General features: G+C 52.9%; 5 protein-coding genes across 5 annotated transcripts; 3 read left to right on the top strand and 2 right to left on the bottom strand.

The window, feature by feature from the left end:
- Window positions 1-1,282: 1,282 nt before the first annotated feature.
- BO83DRAFT_377037 (putative disulfide isomerase) lies at window positions 1,283-4,299 on the bottom strand. The gene is made up of 4 exons (XM_025530889.1): window positions 3,728-4,299; window positions 3,585-3,666; window positions 1,986-3,515; window positions 1,283-1,918 (listed from the first exon to the last, which is right to left on the bottom strand). Exons 1-4 carry the CDS (start codon window positions 3,946-3,948, stop codon window positions 1,556-1,558), a joined length of 2,196 nt encoding a protein of 731 aa, XP_025389561.1. The 5' UTR covers window positions 3,949-4,299; the 3' UTR covers window positions 1,283-1,555.
- A 155-nt stretch (window positions 4,300-4,454) lies between these two features.
- On the top strand, window positions 4,455-5,458 carry BO83DRAFT_436091 (complex I NDUFA5 subunit family protein). Its single transcript, XM_025535931.1, has 3 exons — window positions 4,455-5,045; window positions 5,108-5,212; window positions 5,271-5,458. Exons 1-3 carry the CDS (start codon window positions 4,504-4,506, stop codon window positions 5,335-5,337), a joined length of 714 nt encoding a protein of 237 aa, XP_025389560.1. The 5' UTR covers window positions 4,455-4,503; the 3' UTR covers window positions 5,338-5,458.
- A 371-nt stretch (window positions 5,459-5,829) lies between these two features.
- BO83DRAFT_357664 (coatomer subunit beta') lies at window positions 5,830-9,367 on the top strand. Its single transcript, XM_025529265.1, has 6 exons — window positions 5,830-6,047; window positions 6,164-6,226; window positions 6,277-6,298; window positions 6,357-6,388; window positions 6,446-7,714; window positions 7,770-9,367. The coding sequence occupies exons 1-6, from the start codon at window positions 6,030-6,032 to the stop codon at window positions 8,982-8,984; spliced, it is 2,619 nt and encodes an 872-aa protein (XP_025389559.1). The 5' UTR covers window positions 5,830-6,029; the 3' UTR covers window positions 8,985-9,367.
- Window positions 9,368-10,044: 677 nt separating this feature from the next.
- BO83DRAFT_233113 (serine/threonine-protein kinase) lies at window positions 10,045-12,451 on the bottom strand. The gene is made up of 5 exons (XM_025526911.1): window positions 12,302-12,451; window positions 12,079-12,222; window positions 10,871-12,022; window positions 10,457-10,821; window positions 10,045-10,399 (listed from the first exon to the last, which is right to left on the bottom strand). The coding sequence occupies exons 1-5, from the start codon at window positions 12,327-12,329 to the stop codon at window positions 10,202-10,204; spliced, it is 1,887 nt and encodes a 628-aa protein (XP_025389558.1). The 5' UTR covers window positions 12,330-12,451; the 3' UTR covers window positions 10,045-10,201.
- Window positions 12,452-13,180: 729 nt separating this feature from the next.
- On the top strand, window positions 13,181-15,382 carry adaB (chromatin-binding transcription regulator ADA2). Its single transcript, XM_025529264.1, has 3 exons — window positions 13,181-13,614; window positions 13,691-15,091; window positions 15,159-15,382. The coding sequence occupies exons 1-3, from the start codon at window positions 13,522-13,524 to the stop codon at window positions 15,225-15,227; spliced, it is 1,563 nt and encodes a 520-aa protein (XP_025389557.1). The 5' UTR covers window positions 13,181-13,521; the 3' UTR covers window positions 15,228-15,382.
- The last annotated feature ends 351 nt before the right edge of the window (window positions 15,383-15,733 follow it).

Raw genomic sequence — 15,733 nt, 5'->3', positions numbered from 1 at the left:
TTCTACACGTACAGCACCCTCTTTTTCTCACCATCCATCCGCTAGGAAGCATATCCACGCTGGGTGGGTTGTTTTAGATGGTCGGAAAAGCATATCCCATACGGCACCAATTTAGAAGGGCTAGACGATTGTTAGCATAGCTCTCCATCCCAGTTGCTGGTGCCGCTGGAGTGAAATGAGGGAAAGGCACTTACGTTGTCCTCGGGGGCGATCGTGCGGTCGAAGTACTCATCGAGGAAAGGAACCTTCTGGAGGATGTCGCGACGAACACGGGGGATCTCGCCGAAGAAGAAGAGGGCGAAGGTACCGGCGGCGACACCGAAGGTGCCAGCAATGGTAGCGCTAGATGTGCCCAACGTGTAAGCTGACCTGCCAGGAAGCCAAAGACGAGGGGTAGTCTTGGAACCTAAGGAGGAACTTACTACTTGGTAGCCAGGCCGGTGGTGAGGCCGTGGAAGTGAAGGGGAGTGTGGTACCTATTCCACACAGTCAGTACGTCGCTTCCTTATACCACTTGCAGTCCCGGCTGGATTGGTGCCTCTCTAGCTGAATCTTGTCAACTCGTCAGAGGCAGGGTATGGCAGCAGTATGGATAGTTCTGCCAAAGGCAAACCGCAGTACCCAGAGCTAGCAGCAGGGAACCTGCCTCGTTGACTCAACCCAAGCCAGCATGGACACCTTGTGTATTCGTATGTCGACAGAAGATGGGATATCGGGGATTCTCACTTGGGAGCGAAAGGGGAGCGGTAGGCACCGGCGCTCTGGGCGGCGGCGCGGCGGAGAGTCTGAGAGAAAACCTATCGGCGAGCAGACGAGATCAGCACTGGTTCACTTGTGCCAAACAGGGTTCAAGTCGCTATCAGAGTAACATGGATAACGGCTCCCGACGCAGTTGAACAGTGGGCAAGCTCAAAGAACCCAACAAAACACTGGCAGGATGAATGCCACACGAAGAAACTCTGGAAAAACACATACCATATTTACTGGGTCTAAAGAAGCACGTCCGGCAACGACAATTGCTCCAGCAAAGGATGACGGCAGCTGCACTTGAAGTCTGAGGCTGTCGACGAAAACCGGGAGACTCCGCGACGTTGAGTGCTTGCGGCTTCCGATAGCCAATCAGCGACCGGCAATTGGCATTCACGTGACAATATGATTGGTCAAATCAGAGGCCGCGCATTTCCACTGCTCATGCCATCATTTATGTCTACAATAAAAATGCGTGAGTCGAAGCATTCAACCTCTACTGCAGCATAGCATCCCTTGAAAAGATCATTTGAAAGACCTGATTATTATGGGCACTTTTTTGTTTGTGTATGGCCAACTGGAAGACAGTGAAAGTTTCGAAGGGAATTTGTGTACAACAGTAGCGCCATATTCTAACACCATTTGGGACAAAACAACAGACAAAAGTATAAGAGTAGAATCGTCAATATGAAGAACCCAGAGATCCTGGTAAACATATAGCAACCCAGTAAACGTCCAAGATAGACACGAAATTAGGGCGTGGAAAAAGGTATAAGAGAAGTAACTGTACAATGCCCATATTATGGGATCAATCAACCTTGCCGGTCGATCCACCGTTCAGAAGACCTTCCTTTCCATCAAGGTTGAAGAAACCACCACCGGTGTTACCAGTAACCCCGAGTATTCCGCCACGAGCCCCGCGTCTGAGACTCCTTCCCCGGGCTACAATTGTAGCACCAGCCACCGAAAGCGTCAGGATGATAAAGAAGATGATCGGGTGACCACTGATGAAAGACCGAGTGAAGAAGAAGACAGACTCAAAGGTACCGACTGTGGACTTGGGCGTAAGTTTCGGTGGGTTGGCGATGACCAAGGGGATGGTCTCAAGGATGGAGGTCCGGGAAGCCATGATAGAAGCTCCGCTGGAAGACGTATCCCAGTAGCGCCGGTTCTAGAAAAGAAAAAAGATTAGCTTCAAGTCCTAGCAGATGACTAACTATTCTGTTGTAGTCACTTACATCCTGGTCATTGATAACCACGCGTTCACCGTTCTCGACGTCGATGCCGTATGTGGTTCTCAGCCACCGTTCCCAGAAATCACCATCAATCCAAGCGAAACCGACTTGCTTCTTGTCATCTTCGCGGATGGTAATGCGCATGTTCTTGGCGGCCCGCAAGGCACGCTGGTCGTTACGGTCTTCGGCTTCCTCGATCCGCAGCTGCTTAGCGTCACGCAGCTCAGCACGCTCCAACTGGAACAACTGCGTCTGCTTGTCCATCCACTCAAGGGCGGCATTCTTGAGCTCTCGCTTCGATTGAAGGAACTCGTCCGAGTGCTTCCGGCTCAGAATGCCAAGGACCACATACTTGCCGTCCATGATCTCCCGTGCGTTTGAGGCGGTGAGCTCAGGAACAATGGGCAGCCAGACAGTGCGCATCCAATTGAGAATCTGGCGGAAGTCCCGCATATCCTTAGGAGCAAGCGCATTGTAGTAGCTGGGGCGACCGTCGCGGGACACAAGGAGGCGTGGCCAGGTCGAGATCTTGAACCGTTCCGCAAGAGCAGCGCTGTTCGTCTTGACAAGCCGGGCATGGCCGACCAAACTAAGAGTCAGGCGCTCGAGAGCTTCGAAATCCTCCGAGGTGGTCGCATGGTCATAGAAGTACAGGAAGATGACGTCCTCTTTCTCCTCCAACTCCTTGAAGGTGGTGGCATCGACATCCTGTACACCGGATCCAACATCAACAGCCTTCTTGGCGTAGCTGACCAAATCTCCGAGGCCACGGAGACCGGTATACTCAACCCTCTCACCGCCGCGGAAGAAATACATCGTCGGGAAGGCGCTGACACGGGCATCTTTGCAAAGTCGGGATTCCGCATCGCAGTTCACTTCGCCCACATTGAGAACACCCTGCATCTCCTTTGCCATTTCCCTCCAGTTGGGAGCCAATGCTTGACAGTGGTGGCACCATGGTGCGTAGAATTTGATGAACCAAGGATCCTGAGTGGTGGTGACCAGCTTCTGGAAGCTCTCCGCGGTGAGAGGGACAGAGATACCCTGGGGGTTTGCTGGGGCCGGCTTGGGCTTAGGCTTGGACTTGGACGACACCTTGTCTGCGGGTGTCTCGTCCTCGGCCAGCTGTGCAGCCTGCTCGTTGTGCTTTTCTCCAGCCTTGGTGCCCGCCTCACGATCCTTATCTTTGGCGACGGGCGCCTCGGGCTGAGCCTGAGTATCCACTCCCTTGTCGCCAGGCTGGGGGAGATGGAGACCCTGGGCAGGCCGCGAACCAGGCTTGATCTGTTCCAGCTTCTCCTCAACGAATTCGCTGATCCCCTCCATACTCTTCTTTCCAGTGTACTGTTCAACCAGTTCACCGTTGTGATACAGCGCAAAGGTGGGGAAGTATTTGACTTCGAGTTTCCGGCAAAGATCGCCATGCGCGAGACAGTTCATCTCGGCGAAATGGAAGTTATAAAAACCATGGAATGAGTTCAGCGAATCGGTGTTGGATGGCTTGGAAGACGACGAGGACAAAGGATCGGAGGTCTAGTGGGATATTAGTGGATGCTGCTGGCAAGGAGCGATGTTGACTCAATGCGCGAGATATTAACTCACGTAGTAGAATTCATAGAGTGTCTGCCATGCAGGGGCAATCTTCTGGCAGTGTGGGCAGGACGGAGAGTATTGCTTGACGAACCTAGATTCTTGTCAGCTTTCTGGAAAACCAACGGTACATGTAGAATGAAGAGACAACATACCAGTAGCCGTCCTTGATCGTGTCATCGAAGTTGTCGGGAGTCAAAGCCTTCATGGGCGGGACCTCAATACCATTGAAGGTAGTCGACTGGCCCTCCGACTTCACGTCGGAGTCGCCTCTCTTTACGAGGTGATGGCTGGGAGAGACATTATCGGAGGGGGCGGCTAAGGCGGGAATCGAGAAAAGAGAGAGTAGGGACCACGCCAGCAAAGAGACCCTCATGCTGGCTGTAGCGTAAGGTCTTTGACCTTAGAAGTGTGACTGAATAAAGAGGGACGGTCCGAATTTCGGGGGTCGAAGGAGTAGTGGAAGAAGTCAGGACGGGGCGTCACAGGTGGCACATTGAACTAACGACGGTCTAGAATCGCTAAGGGACACGCTTGAATGTACCCCTTGTTGGAGGGGGTGAAAGAGATATCAGCGAGACAAATGCTGAGTAAAAGAAGAAGAAAAAGGTGAGCTAGGCTCAGAGACTACTGCGGAGGCGATCCGCAGGCTCTTTGAGAGAAAGAAAGCAGGAAGAACACTCCTACAAGAGACAGCGATAAGCCGACCAAGTGAGGTGCTCACGAGAGCCGCAGGGAGAGACTGAGGGAGAATGTCCCCCCGGCGCCACGGTTTCTCCGCGCCCCGACACGGGACCTCAACCCTTCGCGCATCGATCCCGATCCAGTGTGGTATCTTGACGACTGACAGCGCCGCTATTCCCGCTTATCGTCTGCCATTGGGTCTGTCACCACCCGACCCTTATACCCAATTACACAACCTCCAGTCATAATGAGGTCTACATTCCGGTTGCTCGCCGGTGTGAAGCCGGCTCGCTACTTGGAGCCTTTCGCTCCTACCGGCTTGACCGGCCTTGTCACTCACCCTAGCCCTCGCCCGACCTTGATCTTCCTCTACAAGTCCACCCTGGACAAGCTGAAGGCCTTCCCCGAGTCCTCCGTCTACCGCCAGTCTACCGAAGCATTGACCCGCCACCGCCTGCAGATCGTCGAGTCCACGAAGCCGCCCGGATTCGATGCTTGGTTGGAGCGTGTGAAGAAGGCCGTGGCTGAAGAGCCCGAGCGCTTCGCCTCTCTTCGCCGTCCTGACGGTACATATGCCGCCTGGCAGCGTGACGACGGTTCCGACAACCCCCGTGGTCAGGAATGGGATGGAGAGAGCATCGAACCTACTACCGAGGGCCCCGCTCGTACGGCAGAGGAAGAAGCGCGGTGGCACCAGGCCATCGAGGACTCTACCAAGCCCACTGCCGAATCAGACTTCTACACCTCACAGATGAAGTGGGAGAACGAACCCGCCCTGGAGGCTGAGCAGTATGTGGCATCATCTCTGAGCCATGCTACCGTTCCGTGAAGATGCTGACCAATTCTTCTAGGATTGCCGAAATTGAGAGACAGATTGGAGCCGGCCTGATTGAGGAGGTCATTGAGGTTGCTGAGGGCGAGTTGAAGGTTGTTGACGAGCTGTACAAGACTTCCGCGTAAGTTGGCCGATTGACAAGTTTTCGATTGAAGCCAGAGATGCTAACGTTAGCTTAGTTGGGAGGAGCTTTCCGAGAAGCCCAGACCCGGCCAGTGGTCTTACTTTGAGCGCAAGACCGAGTAAGCATAGAATGGTTTTCTCATGAATGGAGGATCCGAAACTAGATTCCCCATCTGCTTGTAATTATTATCTTATGGTTGTGTGAAACAAAATTCGATGCCAATGGCAGGCCAATTTCATTTTCATGGGGTTACTTTGATAGAAGTAGTGATAATGCCGTTAATTCCTGGTTATAAATGTCCCTTGGAGAAAAGAAACTGAGGGAGCTGGTGCAAGTGATGCGTGTGATGTGTATAGTTTATTGCTCTAGTTGATGACTACTGCATTCACCCCCACGGGGTGCTTGAAATGGTCGCACCTGCACTCAGGAATTCCCTTCTCAGATAATCTACAATCAGAAAGGCATCCACAAGCATCTATATCTTGGAGTGATGCAGGGTTGATGTTTGATGCTCAAATGGAATCACAAACCGTAGGCGGTGAGCCCCATATGGCTAGCCGGTTCCAGATAGCTGGCGGGATTCCGTCTCCTTGTGGACACATCGCTGCCAGTCCCTGAACCATCTTCGTTGACCTTGCTGGCCATTCCGGTCGGGGACTTTCCTTCTTTCTTTGCGCTCTCATCTACCTGCTTCTCGGGACTCCTTTGAATAGACGGGCTGGCTGTTTGAGTGGCTCGTGGCCTGGTTTCCCCTCCTTCTCTCAGGCCGTTCTCCGACGCCGCACATAGTCGCGACTCTCCTTCCCCACACATCATGAAATTGGATGTCAAGGTACGGACTATAATGCGGGGTCTAAAGCCCTTAGTTCAATAAGAGGCCGTGGCGTGCAGAGGATATACTCTTGGGAAACAATTGTACGGATGCTGACTGTTGTTGTGGCCTAACAGAGACAGCTGTTCGCCCGCTCCGAGCGGGTGAAGGGCATTGACTTCCATCCCACAGAGCCATGGGTGAGTACTCAATCGCTGCAAATCCGTCGATCAATACTAATGGCTTTCAGATCCTCACAACGTTATATAGCGGTGCGTGACGGTAGCGAGTGGAGGAAATCATCGAATGTGATGTGCTAATTCGACATAGGCCATGTATACATCTGGTCTTACGAGACTCAGGTGAGTTGTGCAGACAAGGAATTGCTATGATGCACTGCTGATTGCTGAACTATGTAGTCGATTATCAAAACCTTCGAACTCACCGATGTCCCTGTACGAGCCGGTCGATTCATCGCTCGCAAGAACTGGATTGTCTGCGGTTCCGATGACTTCCAACTTCGCGTCTACAATTACAACACCTCCGAGAAGATTGCCTCGTTTGAGGCGCATCCGGATTACATTCGTTCCATCGCAGTGCACCCTACCCAGCCTTTTGTTCTTACGGCGTCCGATGATATGACGATCAAGCTCTGGGACTGGGAGAGGGGCTGGAAGTGTGTCCAGGTGTACGAGGGCCATAGCCACTACGTGATGGGGCTTGCTATCAACCCCAAGGATACAAACACCTTCGCCTCCGCTTGTTTGGACCGTACCGTCAAGATCTGGAGCCTTGGCTCGCCTCACGCCAACTTCACCCTGGAAGCCCATGAAACCAAGGGTGTCAACCATGTCGATTACTACCCACAAGCGGATAAGCCATACCTTCTTACGACATCAGATGACAGGACCGTCAAGATCTGGGATTACACGACGAAGGCGCTCATTGCAACCCTGGAAGGACACACAAGTAACGTTTCGTTTGCCTGCTACCACCCGGAGTTGCCGGTCATTATCTCCGGATCGGAGGATGGAACTATCAAGCTCTGGCATGCAAACACATACAGGCTGGAGCAGTCGCTAAGCTATGGCTTGGAGCGTGCCTGGTGTATCGCTTACCAGCGTGGCAGACAGGGTGTTGCAATGGGTTTCGACGACGGTGCGGTAGTTGTGAAGATGGGCAGAGAGGAGCCGGCGGTTTCCATGGACGGCTCAGGAAAGATCATCTGGGCCAGGCACAACGAGGTCGTTTCCACTGTCATCAAGGGTGGTGATGCTAGCATCAAGGACGGCGCACCGCTGTCTCTCCCCACTAAGGAGCTGGGATCTTGTGAGGTCTATCCCCAGACGCTGTCTCATTCCCCCAACGGCCGTTTCGTTTCGGTATGTGGTGATGGTGAGTACATCATCTACACTGCCCTTGCCTGGCGAAACAAGGCTTTTGGACAGGCCCTGGACTTCGCATGGGGCTCCAAGGACAACAGCAACGATTACGCTATCCGGGAGTCCACGACCAGCGTGAAGATCTTCAAGAACTTCAAGGAAGTCAGTGGTGGTCTGGACGTGGGCTTTCAGGCTGAGGGTCTCACCGATGGTGTGCTTCTTGGTGTTAAGGGACAAGGAGGTATTGGTATGTTCGACTGGGAGACGGGTAACTTGGTCCGCCGCATCGAAGTCGACCCCAAGGCTGTAAGTATCCACCAACGACTAAATTAAGACGACCCTTCACTCACACCTCGAATAGGTCTACTGGTCCGAGTCCGGCGAGCTGGTGACCCTGGCTTGTGAGGATACTTTCTACGTCCTCCGCTTCTCCAGGGAGAACTACGTGAACGGTCTGAACGCCGGCGAAGCAGACGAGGATGGAGTGGAGTCCGCTTTCGAAGTTGTCACCGACATCAACGAGTCCGTCCGCACAGGTCAATGGGTTGGAGACTGCTTCATCTACACGAATTCGACCAACCGCCTGAACTACCTGGTCGGTGACCAGACCTACACCATTTCCCACTTCGACCAGGGCATGTACGTCCTGGGCTACCTGCCCCGCGATGGCAGAGTCTACCTTGCTGACAAGGACGTCAACGTTGTCTCCTTCGGTCTCTCCCTTAGCATGGTCGAGTACCAGACCGTGGTGCTGCGTGGCGATATGGACATGGCAGCTGAGCTGCTCAAAGACGTACCCCAGGACCAGATGAACAAGGTTGCACGATTCCTCGAAGGCCAAGGCTACAAGGAAATGGCCCTTGAAGTCGCAACCGACCAAGAGCACCGGTTCGAGCTGGCACTCGGGCTCAGCAACCTCGACATCGCCCTGGAAATTGCCCGTGAAGCCAACAACGAGCACAAGTGGAAGACGGTCGGAGATGCCGCCTTGGCAGGATGGAACCTGGCCTTGGCCCAAGAATGCTTCACCAACGCCAAGGACGTCGGCTCTCTCCTCCTTCTGCACACTGCCAGCGGCAACAAGGACGGTCTCCGTCAGCTGGCCGAGCAAGCCTCGGAAGCCGGCCTCCACAACGTCGCCTTCTCCACCTTCTGGTCCCTCGGCGACGTTGACGGCTGCATCGACCTCCTGGTGCGTACCAACCGTCTGGCCGAATCTGTTCTCTTCGCACAGACCTACAAGCCTTCCCGTGCCCCTGCTCTCGTCGCACAATGGAAAGAGTCTCTCGAGGGATCCGGCAAGACCAAGATCGCCCGTCTCATCGGTATTCCCCCGGGCTGCCCTGACCTCGCCGCAGACGATGACCTCTTCCCGGAGTGGGACGAGTACCTTCGTCTAGAGAAGGAGGGAGTTGTTCCTGAGCCCCCCTCCTCAGAGTCTTTGATCGATGTGCACGCCGACGAAGACGGCAATGCCGTGTCGGCAGGTAATGGTGAGCCCGAGGTGGAAGCTCAAGCCGAAGCCGAAGCCGAGGCCGAAGAGGAAGAGGCCGAAGAAGAAGAAACTGAGGCATGATTGACGATGGTTGTATAAGGTGGGGGAAGAATTGGGAGACAGCGTGTGTGTGAGGCTTTTCCTTTAATTTCCGCAGGAGTGGGAAGAAGAGAAGTGAGAAGAGGAAAAATTATTTCCATGTACCGTTGACAACCCTCCTACTTACTCTTATCTAGCTTGCTTGCTCATTTTTTACATAACTTTATTCATCCTTCTAGAACTATGTTTTGTCTTTTTTTTTTCTTACATCTGCTTGGTTTGTCATCATGATTCAATCTTATGTTCATCCTTTTTTCTCTTTTATATTTGAACATTGTATGTTTCTTCGGTTCAGTTCTCCATTCTACTACCTGTATCTATCACCCCTTGTTCTAACGATTTGAAGTGATGATCATAATATTGTGTCCCCTATTTCTGCGTATGGTGAGATTTGGACAGTACGGTGTATGAGCTACCACTCTATATTTGTTTGTGTGACGCAGATTCAGTTGTACCATTGTCTATGAGCCAGCCATGTCAAATCAACAAAACACCCTTACCGGCAACTGGTTTAGCCCATCCCAGCGCGCAAAGAGAGCAGAACCCAGACAAAAATTTTCGACAGTAACATGAGTAAGGAACAGCTAAATGTCTAAATCGAGGACCGCTCAAATGTGTACTTTCATATGTAGATCGTTCCCAAATGGATTTGGCTTTCCCAGGAGCGATCCGTGTTCCGCTGGAGCAGCAAAGGATCGGACCAGCAAATCTGAAACAGAACGAGGTCGGTTCATCAGGCATACAGTGGCCCTGTGCAGAGGGCTAAAATGTGGGAGCTTTTCGCTTTACCTGTGCCGTCCGCCTGTTGTTCGAAAATGGAAGCAAATCACTGACGCAAGCCCGAGACAAACTTGTGAAATGATGCGGCAGTCGAAAGAGGTGTGATAATGACAGAAAATGAGAAATGCACGAAAGGGACCCGCCTCAATTGTATCTTGAATGCAAACCAGGATAGAAAAACACAAGCGCTCAGCCGAGATCACCGCCACATAGAATGGATTCCAACAGAAAGATACCATATACCACTTGTGCTAAGGGGAAAAACAGGGAGAACCAGCAGTGAAGCAAGTGCTCGAGCTATGCAGAGAATATGCACGAGTAAAGGTGAAAAAGCAAGAAATTGTCTCAAACAATTTCCCTTTATGTCTTGAAGGGACGTATGGTGTTCAAGTGAGTCGATTGATGATATATCAGCTTTTTTACTCGGTGATGCTACCAAAAGAGGGATCCTTGACACTGCCACCGGCGTCGCCAAGACCGGCAACCGGGCGGTTGTAAGACCAGCCTTCGAATTGTTGCTGCATAGTCTGTGACAGCATGGGGCCGTCCACGTACGAATCTTGCGGTGCTTCGGAGGTGAACTCCCGATCGAAGTTGGTGATATCGCGAGCGCCCATCTACAAAGGTTAGTCATCATCACCGTAATACGCTAGCCACATCAAACAGTTACATACCACGTTCGGACGGAAGCTGGGCTCGTACTTCCGCTGGAGAAGCTTGCGCCAATCGATGTTAGCGAAGAAGTGGTGCGACTTGATCTCCGCTGCGCCGTTAGCTCCCAACCGACGTTGAGGATCGCGATCAAGCAGTCGGCTCAGCAGATCCCGAGCGGCCGGGGGAACAATGTCCGTGCTGGGGAAAGTCAGGGGCTCCTGAAGGATCTTCCGATACATATCGTTGGTGTTTTCGTCGTAGAAGGGGGGAAGACCCGTCAACATCTCGTAAAGGAGGACACCCAGCGTCCACCAGTCAACGGTCTTTGTGTATCCGTTTCCAAGCAAAAGCTCGGGTGCGAGGTATTCAGGGGTACCACAGAACGCTGTGTAGAAAATTAGACGTATTCAGGTTGAAAGCAGGGGTAATCTTACTGTTTGTGCGATCCTCATCCTTCATGTCCAACTTGCACAGACCAAAGTCGCACAGAGCAATGTGGCCAGTGTAATCCAGAAGAATGTTTTCAGGCTTGAGATCACGGTAGATGACCTTGAAACCATGCAGGCACTCCAGCGCACAGAGCAGCTCGGCAGTGTAAAAACGGGCCCGGTTGATATCGAAGCGCTGCTCGCGCTGAAGGTGATGGAACAGCTCACCGCCGTTGACGAAAGCAAGGACGAGGTACAGCTTCTCCGGAGACTGGAAGGAGAACTTGAGAGGGACGATGAAGGGGTTGTTGATTTGAGAGAGCACGGATCTTTCGGCGAGGGTGTGGGTGACTTCCGACCGTGAGATGATGTGCGCCTTGCGGATAGTCTTGAGGGCGTAAATCCGACCCGTATCCTTCTTCATGACCTGCATGACCTTGCCGAAACTACCCTTACCCACAACCTTCAGCAACTCGAAGTCTTCCAACTTCATGCTGCGCTGCTTGTTCTCGACGAAGGAGACACCAATCTTGATGGAACCGGTGCCGAACTGCATATCCAGCCATTCGGCGCCCAGCTGACCCAGCTGGCGCTCCTGCGGCGTCTTCTTGGACTTGGGGTCTTCCGCATGGGGCTGAGCCTCTTCGAAATGAGGATGTACCTTGACGGCGCCGAGGAAGATATCCTCGCTGCGACCAGCGCCAGGACGAGCCGTGGGGTTCCGCAAATACAACTGGACGTTCAATTCCGTCTTGCGCGACACATCAAACTTATACGCCGTGTTGTCTCCAGCCCACAAGGGGTTTTCGGGGGAACCAGAAACGGCGTCGACGAAAACTTGGTTCTTTTCGAAATCCAGAAGGGCATAGGGGAGGTACTTGGTCGAATAGCGACCGTGGGAGGTCGGAGCGGCATTGATACCCCCGCTGGTGGATTGAGGGCGACCGCTGGGGACGTAGGAGGCGGCCTGTCCGTGTGCAGAGTGGGATGACGAAGAGCTTGGACGCATGCCATAGGAACCGCTGCTCTGGAAATGGGAGTTGAAGATCTGTTGGTAGTGGGGGGAAAGAGAGAAGCCTCGACCTTCGTGGAGGGTGACGATCAGGATTCCGGGCTTGACAGGGGCCACGGGCGGGGAGACGAGTGACTCCGAGGCATCTTTGAAAGAGTGTTAGACGGTCGGCAGAGAATTGAAGAGAGTAGGAACAACATACTGATTCCATTGGAGTTTGTTGTGGAGATACTGGGGGTTTGCGAAACAACGGGGGTCTCTTCGCCAGAATCACCTTTGATGGTGGATGTGGAGGAGGATCGGGTGAATGTTTGGGTCAAAGGAGCCAAGTGCGTCTCCTTTAGTTCTGTATGAGGGAATTAATTCATTAGCATCCGATATGGCGGGACAAAGGAAACACAACCGGGCATAAACATCGCACATACTTCTAGTGAGTTTCCACGACATTGTCATAGGGATGTTCTAGCAAGCGAATCCAGGGTGTGTATATGTTTGGAGAAAGGGAGAAGAGGGAGAGGAAGGGAACAGAAAAAGAGAGGATCTTTTTGAACAGTCTTCCGACAGTTTTAAGGAAGAGGAAAAGGAGAGAGGAATAGGAGGCCAACAACTGGGTCGGAGGCCTGGCAGAGAAGAAGGGCAGAACGAGCCAGACCAGTCAAGTGCAGTGATAATATGCAGAACCGCCACAGCCACAGCGGTCAGCGACACAGAAAAACGAAGGAGGAGAGAGAGGGAGGGAGAGAGGAATGAGGAGGGCGAGGGTAAGTAAGTAGTAGTAGTAGTAGTAGTTTCAGGAACCACCGATCGGGGCGGGAACAGGGGAACACCCGCAAACTGTACAAGACGCTTGAAGAACAAACGAAATGATGATGGAAGTAGAACCAGGGTCGGGGACACGATGCAACAACGAGAAGGAGGATCGACCCGGAAAGTGACTTATTTTTTAGGGAGAGACAGTTGATAAGGCGAATTGGGGGGGAAAGAATTGGGAAATGGGGGGAGGAGGAGTAGGAGGGGGGGGAAAGGGAAGAGGGGGTGAATGAATGAAGGTGGGAAAGGGACTGAGCGAGGCTGAACTCTGAATAGAATAAGTCGCCGCCACTCCGTCCTTCATTGGCCCAGGAACCCCGTTGCCTGAATGTGTGCCTGGGGCACCAATCTTTGTCACCCTGAGGCGGTGCATTCCCAGATCGTAGTCTAGTCCCGATAAAGTAACCACCAAGTGCACTAGCCTCAGAGCTTAGCCACCGCCCACCCCCAAGAACCTCGAATCGTCCGTCCGCCGATACGCGACCAGTCTCCTGTTCACTGCAAACTGCTACTATCACAATCCTTCAGCCATCCCCAGAAACCTTGTTGGTATTACGGTTCTTGTCTGTGCTGGATCGACTTTTTTGGGACTAACCTGACGTTGAGTCCTCAAGGTTACTCCACCCTAGTTTCCCCGGCATTTCCCCCCGCTCATCGACTGCGGAGACGTACATCCCTTTGCGCTACCGTCGTTCTCCGGACCATCACCTTCATACCCGACGCGCATCACTCTTTTCTAATTAGTTCCAAATTGCCCTCTCATTTCACTGGAGGGCGTGTCGGTGTGGTCGAAACGGATCCGGGAACATTGGAGGATGAAAGGGACCCGCGACCGATGGGTGTAATACGGAAGAAGACCGCCTCGCGCGGCACTGAAGCGGGCACCAAGTATCACTGCGATATCTGCTCGGTTGATGTGACTTCGACGGTACAGTCTGCGATCCGTGTTCTAGAAATCTCCGCCTCTTGTCGGCCTTAAACCTAATCTATCGGTCTCTTACTAGGTTCGCGTATCTTGCGCCCATCCCGCCTGCCACGAATACGATCTCTGCGTCCCCTGCTTCGCTGCCGGAGAGAAATCCAAGAACCATGACCCGTCAACGCATCCATTCCAGGTGATCGAACAGAACTCGGTCCCGATCTTCGAGGAGGACTGGGGTGCGGACGAGGAGCTCCTGCTGCTGGAAGGCGCCGAGATCTACGGACTGGGATCATGGGCGGACATTGCAGACCACATTGGTGGTTACCGCACCAAGGAGGAGGTTCGCGACCACTACATCAGCGCCTATATCGATAGCCCGAACTTCCCGTTACCGGAACGCGCCGATCCGGACGACAAGCGCCTTTCGGAGGCCATTTCGAAGGAAGAATTCCAGGCGCGGAAGAAACGCCGCATCGAAGAGCGCAAAGAGGCGGCCAAGGCAGCTCCACCCACAACACCGAAGCAGAAGCCTACTGCCAGTGTACCGGCTTGTCACGAAGTGCAGGGCTACATGCCGGGTCGGTTGGAGTTTGAGACAGAGTTCATGAACGAAGCGGAGGAAGCGGTGCAGCACATGACGTTCGAGCCTGGTGCGGGCGAGACGGCGAACGGCGAGACAGACGCGGAAATGGAATTGAAGATGACCGTGGTGGATATCTATAACTCGCGGCTTACGGCCCGCACGGAGCGCAAGAAGATCCTCTTCGAGCACAACCTCCTCGAGTACCGCAAGAACACGGCACTGGAGAAGAAGCGCACGAAAGAGGAGCGCGACTTGCTGAACAAGGCGAAGCCGTTTGCCCGGATGATGAACCACGATGATTTTGAAGAGTTCAACAAGGGCCTCGAGTACGAGCACAACCTGCGGCTAGCCATCACGCAGCTCCAAGAGTGGCGCCAGATGGGGATCGGCGATCTCAAGGGCGGAGAGAAATACGAACAGGAGAAGCAACAGCGGGCACAGCGGATGGTGCCGCAGGGCTCGTTTGATCGGTTCGCCAGCACGCGACCGACGAAGCAGTCGCAGCAACCAGAACAGCCGTCCGCTGCCAGTCAGCTGACGACCCCAGAGCTTCCTCTCCGGCTACAAAAGGCGTCCGGGGCGCCTAAGGCACCAGAGCCTGTTAACCCGCCGATGAATGATTTTGATCGGGCGTTTGCCGCCACCAATGGCGACGGGATCAGCACGCCGCAGCCAGTGAAGACCAAGTTTGTGATCCAGCCACTGAACGGAGTGATTCCGTGGAAGCTGGAGAACGAGGGAGCACCGGATCTGCACCTGCTGACCAAGGAGGAGGTCGAGGTGTGCAATGTGCTGCACATGCAGCCCAAACCGTACCTAGTAATTAAGGAGACGTTATTGAAAGAGGCGATGAAGCAGGGCGGCAGTTTAAAGAAGAAGGACGCGCGAGCTATTTGCAAGGTAACCAACCCTCTTTCCCTCTGCCAGCGAAAGAAGTGATATGGAATACTGACAAAGGTTTCTACAGGTTGACAGTACCAAGACGAGTCGGATCTACGATTTCATGGTACACAGCGGCTGGATCAACAAGAGCTGAGCGTCTGATTTGCATGAGCAGGATACCACGTGGTTCTGAGTAAGGAGTTGCGGCGTTGTGAGGTAGATGATACGATTTACGGGTTCGATTAAGTGATTAAGTAGATGGACATATAGTTCAATCTATACAAGGGACAAACTAATCCTTCAATTGACTATAAAATAAACAGACTTTATTTTATTCTTTACGACTTCCATGTAGTTACTACAGTCATCCATGATATTAAGAGACAATAATCGGAACCGATACCCACCGACTAACCACAGAACCAGTCTAGCGGCAAAGACCGTCTTCTCCGCATTCCAATCCAACCAGCTTACCTTTTAAGTACGTATAACATCCGACCGAACCTCGGCATCATTTAAGACCCGTAATCAATCATACACCTTTATATAACAACAACACCACTCCTCCCAATTCTATCTACCTTAATTCCATAACCCTCACCATACCCCAACCCATCTAATATCCCAAAGAAGAATAAAAGAAAAAGATGGCACCAACCC

Source organism: Aspergillus eucalypticola (assembly GCF_003184535.1).
Source record: "Aspergillus eucalypticola CBS 122712 chromosome Unknown BO83scaffold_8, whole genome shotgun sequence".
In the NCBI taxonomy this organism is placed as follows: domain Eukaryota; kingdom Fungi; phylum Ascomycota; class Eurotiomycetes; order Eurotiales; family Aspergillaceae; genus Aspergillus; species Aspergillus eucalypticola.
The sequence above is the reverse complement of the archived record's forward strand: the minus strand, read 5'-3'. Positions and strand labels throughout refer to the sequence as shown.